The 11,947-nt window shown below is 29.1% G+C and overlaps 1 protein-coding gene across 2 annotated transcripts in view; it reads right to left on the minus strand.

Annotated features, from left to right (window-relative positions):
* Positions 1 to 1,843: 1,843 nt before the first annotated feature.
* LOC106687973 (WD repeat-containing protein 44) overlaps positions 1,844 to 11,947 on the minus strand; it is a 16,079-nt gene continuing 5,975 nt past the window's right edge. For both annotated transcript variants that reach the window (XM_014432189.2, XM_014432188.2), the window contains exons 5-12: positions 11,767 to 11,907; positions 11,113 to 11,307; positions 9,229 to 9,570; positions 7,829 to 7,936; positions 6,188 to 6,319; positions 5,879 to 6,112; positions 4,647 to 4,865; positions 1,844 to 2,468 (exon numbers count right to left, since the gene is read on the minus strand). In XM_014432189.2, the coding sequence (XP_014287675.1) occupies positions 1,854 to 2,468; positions 4,647 to 4,865; positions 5,879 to 6,112; positions 6,188 to 6,319; positions 7,829 to 7,936; positions 9,229 to 9,570; positions 11,113 to 11,307; positions 11,767 to 11,907 (1,986 nt within the window). In that variant the 3' untranslated portion in view covers positions 1,844 to 1,853. The remainder of the gene's footprint in view (positions 2,469 to 4,646; positions 4,866 to 5,878; positions 6,113 to 6,187; positions 6,320 to 7,828; positions 7,937 to 9,228; positions 9,571 to 11,112; positions 11,308 to 11,766; positions 11,908 to 11,947) is intronic.

Here is an 11,947-nt window from a genome sequence, read left to right on the forward strand (position 1 = left end):
AATAGTTTTACAAGATAGAATTAATAAAATAAAGTGATGAGAGAAGCGGGAAATAAAATATAGACATAGGTAATTGAAAAAGTGGGTACAATAACTTAATTAACAAAATGAAATAAAATTAAAGTTATATAATGTAAAGAAGTATGAACATATTAAAAAGTAAGTATAAACACATTAAAATAAGTTAGTCATACTTATTTGTGTTTCATTGACCGCACCCCCAACCATCTTCTCCTCATTTACTTAAATATTAATTTTTGTGTTCTATTCGTTTATGTATATGAATTTGCATATTTTCTTTACACTCGTCAAATTACCAAGTATATCAGAAGATCTATTTTCTGTTGATTTTATTAGAATAAGATTTGAAATGAATTGTTGTCAATTTGATTTAGTTCAAAATTTGGTCTACAAAATTAAGAATTAGAAACAGTTGCAAGATTAATAACTAACATGAATAAGTAAAGATATAATTAATAAAATTTTTATTTTTTCATAACAATAGTCATTATTTTATTTTGATGTTATGAAAGTAACAAAATTATTGCATCAATTCTAGGTTAATGTTGGTGATGAAATTGATATTATCAGAGAAAAAAATCATATGAATGACTCTCTTGTAAATATATCCAGGGTTAAACTTGTTTCAGTGAAGGAAAATGAAGAGGGTGATAAATTAATAGTCAAACTGAAAAGGTATAAAAACTTGACCATTGAAAACTATTCAGAACCATGGAATGTGAAGGATGAATAAAAAAAAAAAAACTTTAAAGGTAATAAACCATTTAATATAAATTTATTATTTCTTAATTTTACATGGTAACCAAACCTAAAAAGCATTCAATTAGCTTTAGTAGACTATAATTGAGAAAATTGAATGATTGACATTTGTATATTTTACATTAATCAAAATAATAGAACTGTAATAAAATTCTTACCCTTACTGAGGCACAATATAAATAACAAAATAAAATAAATTGATTTTCAACAACAAATTTTAATAAAATATTAAAAATGTTTCATTATAACAATAATTGGAATATTCACATTATTTTTAAATATAAAAATAGCATCATATACAGTTCTTTTTATACATATATATATATTTTAAAATAAATTAAGCAATGCAATATATGTTGTGCTTTTGGAAAAATATATAATCCTGATTTACAATTTTCTTTTTTAAAATGTAAAAGCATTACATAAAACATTTAAATAAGCTTTCAAGAAAACAATTCTTAAAATCATAGGTACCAATTTCATACTAATTAAAATGATTAGAACTAACTTCTAAACTTCCTGGACCCTTTAAGCTACAAACATACATTTTACAGTCCCAGTGGAAATCAATTGGTGTTGCCTAAAATTAAAATTGACTTGCCGCCCGGTGCCTTCAATTACCATAATAATTGCTTTCATCAATAATAATTGTACATCTCAATAAAAATTACTTAACCCTTTATCGAAATAAATTATTGGTTTATAATATCTATTTTCTGCTAAAACTTATCACAATTATTACTCACCATTCCTAATTTGGTGGTTTTATTAGCTATGTTATAGATCTAATTTATATGTTCATGCCTTAAAGTAAATATAAGTATTATTCTATGCCGTTAATAAACAGGAACATATATTTAAAATGTACTCATTCGTGTGTACTTAATGGTAACTAAAAACATTTTTGTGTAACTATACTGACCAAAACAATTTCTTCCTCTGTAACTTATCACTCAAATAAAATATTTTCATAGTTAGAAGTTATTAAAGACAATATTTTTATCTTTGCCTTAGGAAACTTTTTCTCCAAAGTGTAGTGGACCAAGAGATAAAAGAGGATACAAAAAGACCATTTAAGCCATTGCAGAAGCTGGAAGAGAACTATGTTTAGGTTTAGTTTTATTAATAAATACTTTTATACAGCCATTGAAGTCGGCACTGACTAATACATAGCCACTGGTTGTATGCGATCCTGAACCGTTGCTCTCCAGGTCTTCAATATGGCGCATTACTATTTCAGGATTAGGAGAAAATACTGCACAAGTGACAACAGCATTATGAACTTTAATTCCTTCCCAATAGTCATTTCTATCACGTCTTACAGAAGAAAATTTTGAATAATCGTGATTACTTTTCCAAATATATATACATTGGTTTTCTGAACCACTTACTATAAATTTCCCATCATGAGAAAATGAAGCTTTTATCTGGCTTGAAAAGTTAGCATAACCCTTATACTTGCAAGAAAGATTCAGATCACGCAGATCATATAGTCGTATGCGACTGTCATTGGAAGTAACAAGGATCTTGTCTTCACCAGGCATTGGTTCTATGCCACTTATTTTTCTTCCAGTTGAGTTCTTACCTCTGGTTGATCTAACATGTATCTGCGTATGGTACTTCAGTTGATCAGTTGTATAAAATATACACCTACCATCATAAGAACCAACAACTGCAAATTTTCCATTCTGAAAAGTTAAAATAAAGAATAAGACAAATAGTAAATGCAATGAGAAAAAATACTGTAAATATATATATTTTTTAAAAAAGCAGGTTTGATATTTATAACCTTTTATATTGTCAGTTCCTAATCCAATTAGCACATAATATTCCACAGGAATATTCATCAAGTAATAATAACAATTGAGGCACTCTTATAAAACATAGCAACTAACAAAAAACTTTAAGATATTAATTTTTAGTTAGAAACAATATTTTACCTTTAACCAACATAACGTAATACCAACATTATTCTTTGCAAAAAACAAATTTCCACCAGATGCTTTCAACAATCTATAACATTGGCCATAAGGAATCTGGTGTTGACAAAAGATTCGATTTAGAAAAATGTTAGATCTAATATTTTACAACTGAGTGGCTCTATAGTATAATTAAAGCAAAAGTGTAAATAGAATTTCGTAATCAAACTAAAACATTACAATGAAAAAAGAAGCTATAACTATTCCACCAAATATTATTGACAGGCTATTCTTGACTAAATAAAAAGTATCAAAAAATAAATAATTTAAGAATAGAGGCATTAAAATGAGGTTATATATAGATGTAATTAATAGGTGCTGTTGAAATGTAAGAGCAAAATTTGGGAGTTAGTGGTTCTGGAAGAGCAGCCAGGCATTATCGGTTTAATTAATAAAGTTACAATAGTTCAGCTACGGAAATGAGACCTCTCAAGAAAGAAAACCAGTGGCAAGTGTAAGATCCAGCTATGAATTATATATAAATGATAACATAATCACTAATGAGTGCATAAAACATTGTGTGTATATATATAGTTTGGCATTCCTTTTGATTCTCCAGGCGTCAATTTTCAAAAAGGGCCAAAGATTTTAATAAAATCTTAGGATTCCAGAAATTTTTTTTTTTAAATGCCCTTCAGGTCATTTCTGAGGTTACCTACTGATTACCACCCTGTTCCAACCTTGGTTGGGGGGAGGGGGGAGTCAAGTTTCATTTTGTAGGACTGCCACAGAAATAATTACACTTTTTTTTTCTCCCCAAGCTGAATTCGAACAGGGCCTGTTAACGTCACAAGCTAGTCAAATTGGCACTTTAACTCGCTCAGCTATGAATAGCCCAAATGTAGCAGTTATCCACACATGATGGAGATAAACCATACCTCCCAGCCATATGTAGTCACATACATCCTGACGACAGGGCTTATTAAGAGTCTAGTAAACAGTGCATTCCCGAAATTTTACTGCTTTTTGTACTGCCCTGAAACATCTGTTCCCCAACATTATTCTTCCTTTCATTTCAGGTACCATGTCATAAAAATTGAACCACTACCACAGGAGGAAATCTTGTACATTATAAAATGTCAGAAAAACTATAAATCTTGGAAGTCAATGACATCCTAGATGAACTATAAGTATGGTGGTGAGAATGTATGGAATGGACTCTATGAGTTAATTCTGATGGAATGGGACACAGAAGAAATGACAGATGTATGGAGAGTAGCAGGGAATATCCGAATTCACAAAACAGGAGATGAGGTAGGCTGCTTAAACTATAGAGCTAATAGCCCTTCTTTGTACAACCTACAAAGTGATAGCCTGGTGGCTGAACCAGAAGCTAATACAATACATGGCATGGGAGGTTGATGAATACTAGTGTGGTTTCCGTCATAACTGATCCATTATAGACCACATCTTTACCCTAAACCAAACCCTGGAGATGACCCATGAATATAATGTGGATTTTAATCTCTTCAATAACTTCTGCCAAGCCATGAACAGCATTATTAAAGACCTGGTGAGGCTTGGCATTCCAATGAAGCTGATATGTATGGCCAAAATGACAATGAATAGTGCCATCTGTAGAGGCAAAATATATGTCTCATACATACAAATATATGTATGATCATAAAAATGTGTCTCACAAAATATTAGCACTTGGTCGCTTAAACAAGATTTTATAAAATAAATTGAAAAAATTGACTAATTTTAAAAAGGAGCTGCACTAACCCATCACTGATGTATTTATGCTGTGTATACATTTTTATCATGCACTTTACTGTGATCTCTAATGTTAAAGTGATAAATATTAAATGTTGGAGTGACTATTAAATAACCAATAAACAAATAATAACTTAAAAATAAATAATTAATTAAGTAATTTTTTAATACTTGGCAAAAGTTGGCAGCAGTTATTAGCTTTGCAGGGCCGTCTATCTCATTCCATACTGCCACTTTTTTGTCAGGAATGTTCCACAACCTCAACTTGCCATCAAGAGAACCGCTGAGGAAATAACGGTCATCTCGAGGATGAAACACAATGGCTGTTACAAAATCAATGTGTTGAAAGCAGCATAGGCATTCCCTGCGTGATATATGCCATAATCTAACCTAAATAAAAATAAAAAATAAAAATTCCATTAAATATTATTAAATATTGTTTGATGTTAAAACAAATTTTTGTTTCGACACTATGTCTGTAAGAAATGAAACTGAAAACCAACAGATTTATACATTACTATTTTCAAGGTTTTATTATGTTTTAGAGTAGTGGTTCCCAAATGTTTTTTGGTGGTAGAACTCTTGGTACTAGTAAGAAAATGATTGAACTTTTTAATAGAAGAAGGTAAATGATGGAACCCCTACATTATCATTTGATACAAATAGAGTGTTAAACAATGTCTTTTCAGCAAAAGCATGGAAGAGGCTCGAACTCGAACGTAACCCAGATTGGGAACCACTGTTTCAGAAGTTTAATAAATTTAAAATATACAGATTATTTCTGTTTGCTTTGTTATGGAGAACATAATATTTACCCCAATATTAATTGACCTTTACACAATATCAAAGTTTTAAACGTTTGCACACTTTTTTTTTAGTTTTGTTGAAATTAGTCATACTAGAGTACACATAAAGCTTTGGTACAAGATTTGACATAGTATTTTAAAATACATTATTTATTAAATATAATCTACTTAACACGTGAAAATAAGATTTAAAAATACAAAACAATTTTTTATTTAAATGTCACCTTTGAACTCACATTTCTACCAAACAACTGGAGTAACTTCCAATGATACTCATTTAACTATTATTTAACTCATTTAACTTTAGGTACTTTAATTTATGAAAGAGTAACATTTTCCTATAAATGCATTGTTGAGGAATAATTGGTGCAAAACTGAAAAAAGTAAAAAAAAAAATTGGAGATTTTCGTGGTCCTCGTAAAGTAAAAACAGAATATTGATAAAAACTTAAAAAGTCTCTTTTTACATGTAAAGGAAGAGATTAAAACCATTTCCAGATTTCTGACAATTAATTAGCCAACAAACCCTTTGTTACCACACCAATTAGCAATTAAAAGAGAAATTTCAAGGAACAAATATAACAGAGAGAAAAGTTACCGTTTTATCCATTGAAGAAGATAATATAAAATAATTTTTTGACCAAGCTACATCAAGCAGATCTGAGGCATGTCCAGAATAAGTACAAAACGGTTTAGGCATAAAAGGTGCCTTCTCGCTCAATTCTTCCATTATATGAGATGAATGGGGGTCTTCTGACGAGATTACAGAGACAATTGATTCTTGTGAAGGTGTTGGTGAAACTTTTTCTGCATTATACTTTGTGCGCATCTCCTAGAACAAAAAAAAAATTCAAAAATGTAAAAGCAAAGTACTAAATCATTGTATTTGAAATATATTTCTACATACCTGAAAATATGGATAAGCACTTCGTACAACCCATATCCTCAATATACGGTCCTGTCCAGCAGTTGCAAGAAGACGTCCACAAGAAGAAAATTTCATACACCAAACTGGACCTGTATGTTCCCCACTAAAGTCCTATAATACATAGAAATATAAAATAAAAAAATGCTGTTAATTTTTATAAATATGCAGAGAACTTATAATACATTCTATGTAGTATTTTAAATTAATTGGTTCCAAATTTTCCTTTTTTCCCTCCCAAAACATAGATCCATGTAATAAAAAAAAATCACTTTCATTGGTACCTTACTTATGTCCCGTGGACACATGCTCAAGTTATTGCTATTTTTTCTGATTTTCGAAAAAAAAAAATCTAAGACAAGAATGAGGGAAATTTTTAGAACAAAACATTTTTATTTTTCTGTTGCTATAAAGATACATATTTATGAGTTTTTGGGGTGGAAATAATGAATATTTTTCCTGACAATGCAACAGTTTAATAAAAATAACAAAGATGTAAACATATGCTTGCATTCAGGAGAGATCGGGTATGGTTTAGGTTTTTTTTCCCCCGATTTGATTGAGTCTCTATTTTTCCTTTAATAATTCATCAACTTTTTTAATATTTTGTACTTATAATACTTATTAAATGTCCATTATTTAGTACTGTCAACAATAAGAACTAGTTATTTATTTCAAATAAAAAAAATTATGGAAAAGTTTTTACTCTAAAATATAGGAAGATTTTTAGAACATTCATCATTTAAGCAATAACAAACTATTTCGATGAGAATAAGACCAATCTGATATTAAAGAATATTCTATTGTATATTGATAAATGGAGATTAATCAAAATTGATTCTATAAAGTGGCACTTCTGGTCAGTTGATTTTATTGAAAAAGTTCTTTACATTTTTACTATTTATATTTATTAAAGAAGGAAAAAAACAATAAGTGGATTTAATTAAGAGAAAGAATTATATGTAGATATATAGGTAAGTAATAGAAACAACAAAGTAAAAAAATATATGAAAAAAAAAAGGAAAATATAGAAAAGAAAAAGATTAAAGAACAAAAAAAAATATAGATTAGTATCATATATTTTAAATTCATTGGTTATGCCTAGGTATTATAAGAATAATAAGCAATTGTCCAGTTAATTTTAGCATGAAGCAACCCAATGGAGTTGGGTAGCATTACTTTTTAAATTAAAGTGTTTCTCTTTTTTTTTTATAGAGAGGGTCGATAAGAAAATTACAAAATTTCTAGAGGTCAATGATGTGTTTAGCAGCCCCTGTTCTAAGCTAACCTGCAATGCTCAGAGAGGATACTACCCACACTCCTATCCTTCAGATCATGTCCAAAAGAACCATGAGTTTATTCACCAATAAATTAGGCATTGGAGTCTAATTACAAAGTTTATAAGCAGTGACGCTTAGCAACTTCTCCATAATTTTTTTTCAGTGGATTTTGTTCAACAATTTAAATCACTTTGGCAAAAACTCTTAGGTTTACCCAAAATTGAACCTATGTTTCCAAGGTTCGTCACAGGCAATAACAAACCAGATAGTGAATATTTATTAAAATCGCTCTTGATTTTTAATGAGAGAAAAGTTTTATAATTAATTACACATCAATACCAACCTGCACATGCTGAACACAGTCAAATTCATAAGGACCTTTATGACTATTGGAAGCCTTAAGCTTTATGTATTGTTCACCAGTAGTAGATGCAGCAGCATCGTTCTCAACCTAATAAATAAACGTGAATAATTAATTTCCATATTGAACTATATTAGATAATTAAGATTTTTTTGTATCTATTAAATTCAATAATTTTTAATTATTTGTTAAAATAAAAACTGGTCCATATTATGGATAAGCTTCCTTCAATGACTGCCAAATTCATTCAAGTTTCATGTTAACTTTTTTTTTAAGATCAAACAATATTAAACCGATTTAAACATAAATATTATAATATATATTTTAAATGATTCACCATGAGTGAATATCAAGGAGATGATCAAAAAGAAATAGAAAGTAGTTCACAACTATTTATTTGCCGACATTTCACCCACACTTTGCAGGGCTTCATCAGGGCTGAAAAAAAAATACAAAACAACTAACAATCCTTTTCTTTTCATTGTAATATCTATCTGTATATCTCATATTTTTTTCCTTCAATTAATTATGTATTATAACATGTAATTTCAACAATTTTCTCCTATTATTATAATACTTTCCTATGACTGTAAGATCTTTTTCTTTTATTTCACTTAAAAAACCGTCTTTAACAATAAAATCTCTCTCCACCCCCATGTCTATCTCATATTTTTATACTCTCATATTCAAAATTATTGTTATATCTCATATTTACTTCTCCATTCTGGCACTTTCGACAGGAATGATGTGTGATCCTGATTTATTCTACCTTTGTTTGGTTGAGCTTTATTTATTCTCCATCTTTTTTGGTTGAGCTTTATTTATTCTCCAACATTTTCTGTCTCTTAGTGTAGACTACTTTTGTTTTCTATTTCCCTTATAACTTTTTTATTTTTACATGTTATTACTTCTCCTGTTCATTTTAAATATAACACTTTATACAATTTTTTTTTATTATATACTTATTGTTATATGTCTTATTTTTATTTCTTTTGTTAATTTTTTACATACATTTACATCATTTTTAAACCCATCTATGTTTATTATATGGCCATCTTATTCTCTTACATTTTTAACATATTTATAGCTGTTTAGCATCTTTTTAGCTCTAATGAAGCCTCGCCAAGTGAAGGGAAATATCAGCAAATAAATAGTTGTTAACTATTTGTTGTTTCTTCTTGACCATACTCCTAACCACCTCCTTCATTAATAATATAATGTTAGTACATAACTTACAAATAAATACTTCAATTTTATCAATTTTGTGAACACTGTACTATTGTAGTAGTCAGTGTTAATGAGAGGTAAAAAAAGCCTGTGAAGTTTACTTTTGAGGTAGACCTAAGATTATACCAAAACAATAATATATATATAATTATTACATCTAAAGTATCTTCTCTGTTATGCCTTCCAATAGTTTTTGCTTTTATCATAGTTTTCCTGACAGTGGATCCAAAAAATTTTTTTAGTTGAGCAGTTCTCCTTCTCATGCCACCTTTACCCTCTTCATCTTCGTCTTCTCTTCGAGAAACTTTAGAATCAACCGATTCTTCATCAGATTCCTTCTGTTTTTCCAAAGAAGTGTTGGATACATACTCAGATGTCAGCCTCATAATGTGAAGTGATAATGGGTTAATACATTGAGGAAGTTTGTCCTCAGCGATACTTAAAGGAACCCTTTCTCCAGTGTCCAAGTTAAGAACAGTAACCTGCTCCAAAATTTCCTGTAACAAAAAAAGTATAAAATGTATAAGCTTTCCAGATCTAGATATAACTTCACCTGTACAACAAGTATTATATTGGTTTTTACAACCATAAAAAATTAAGCTCTTACTCTTATAGAAACATATTTACCTAACCAAGTTTTAACAAATCAGACATATTGTCCAAACTTTATATTTTATATTAGTATTACAAAATACCAGAATTCTCTGATTGCATAAACATTGTTATGGATTTTATTTTCTCAAAGAATATTTTTTGACAATTTTTTTAATAAATTTCATTCCTATATTGTAAGCGAATGCATAACAAATTATTATTTGTATTATTTATGCAGCCTCCTTTACAAAAAGAAAAAAATGACAATAATTTCAAAATAAAGTCCTAAGAATTGTAGTGGATGCTCGTTGGTTTGTAAGAAATAGCCAATTGCATCGGGAACTACAAATAGAATCAATAGAAGACTTCACACAAAAAATGGTTCATAAAATTCCACTCACAGTTACCGACAGTTAAAGGAGCAGTAACTTACAACTTGGGAAATCCAACCTCATATCAAAAGCTGAAGCCCAGGCTGCTGTAGGAAATTCTGTTATAAATTCTATATTTGTCTCTATTCTATTATTGAAATTACTTCTATTTTATTTATTTTTCTTCTTAGTTTTTTCTCATAATCAAATTAGTCTTTTTATTTTTTAATAACGTAAATAGTTAGGGTTGTCTTTTGCATGAGACTAAACCCCCCATAACTAACTGTTAATAAAAATTTAATTGTTATATTCACCATGTATGGTAATTATGAGCTCAGGGCTGATACAAGTGAATTCTCTAGTCCTCCTGTTCAACAAAGTTCTTAATACCATTAAAAAAAAGAGTTACAAATTTTAACTTTTTTTCTGCTAAGAATACAATAATTTAACAAAACTTTTTCTGATTCTTACTCCTGTCCTATTTTTTTCTTTTTTCTCCTTCAGTTATACATCAAATTATTTCATATAGTGTATATATTATGTTATATTTAATATAATATGATTGCTATACTTCCCATTAATAATATATAATAATAAATAAATAATAATTTGAGTGTTTCCTAATTCGTAAGAGTGCAACGAATTAGGTAGCTGAGCCAGGTAATCAGGATGAGTAAAGACAGGACAATCAAAAAACTGTAATACAGAAATCCCGATGGAGTAAGGTCTTGTGGAATACCAAAGGAAAGATAGGAAAGCATCTTAAAGGATCAGAAGAAAACAGGACTATTATTTATCAGGTAGACCACTGACAGAGAGGGCTGAGGAAGAGCAATTGACCAAAGGCTGCTTCATGCATCTGTCAAACTGATCATGAATGAATGAATTAATTTGACATGATTAATTATAATTTATAGAAGTTGACAAAATTGTTAATCGTTAATTACAATAATTGTTAACCGATTAAAAAAAAGTTAATTTTTTAACTAATTAATTAAAACTTCAATATTTATACTATATAAAAATAAAACAACACATAATAACAAAAGTTTCTTTCAAGTTCTCAATACTCACCAGATCTGATAATGGTTTTCCTGATTCCGTTCTTGTTCTGACAAACATATTAAGCTGATTTGGCAGGAGGGCTTGTTCATCTCCAGCTGATCTTCGTCTTTCTCTGGGAGTTCGAAGAGTTGCTCCACCTCCTAAGGGATAAGTGGAACTATTTCTACTGATACTTCGACTACATTTCCTTTTCTCGTTATTTTCCTATTAGAAAAAACAAATGGTTTTAAAATTATAGATCAAAAATGAAATTCTTTTTAAATATAATATTATAATAATAAAATGGAAGGATCATTAAAGTATACATCATTATAAAAATACAATCTAAAGATAATAGCAACAAGTTACTATGTGTAATTGATTTTTGTAATGCTTTTATTTTGAATTATAACGTGAAAAAACTCATTTTAGAATATATTATGAATAATACATATGAACTATTTTATTTCTAATGTTCTGTTTACTATTATGAGTACTAAACAGTTGACAAATTCAGTTTCCTTTATAAAAAATTGCATCCGCAGCAGTTTTTTGTAGTTATAGACAAAATATTTTTTTGAACTGAAGAAATTTCAAGAAATATAGGCTGTCAAAGTACTTAAAGTAATAACCAAACCAACTGTTTCAACAAGACCTGTAGTTTATTACAAGATTATCAGTTACCTGATGTTGAACATGACATTCTCCTTTAGTTGCAGCCTTTATATCAAGGGAGTGTTCGAATTCTCGTGTAATTGATTCAATGGTACTCGCAGGACTTGGAAGAGTTGATCTCTTGTAGGCTGGCTCATCCACGCTTATGCTCTAAAATTATAAATAATGAATTAATATTTATAGTAAAAAA

Source organism: Halyomorpha halys, unplaced genomic scaffold (assembly GCF_000696795.3).
Source record: "Halyomorpha halys isolate HHAL.00 unplaced genomic scaffold, Hhal_1.1 Scaffold1035.1, whole genome shotgun sequence".
In the NCBI taxonomy this organism is placed as follows: Eukaryota; Metazoa; Arthropoda; class Insecta; order Hemiptera; family Pentatomidae; genus Halyomorpha; species Halyomorpha halys.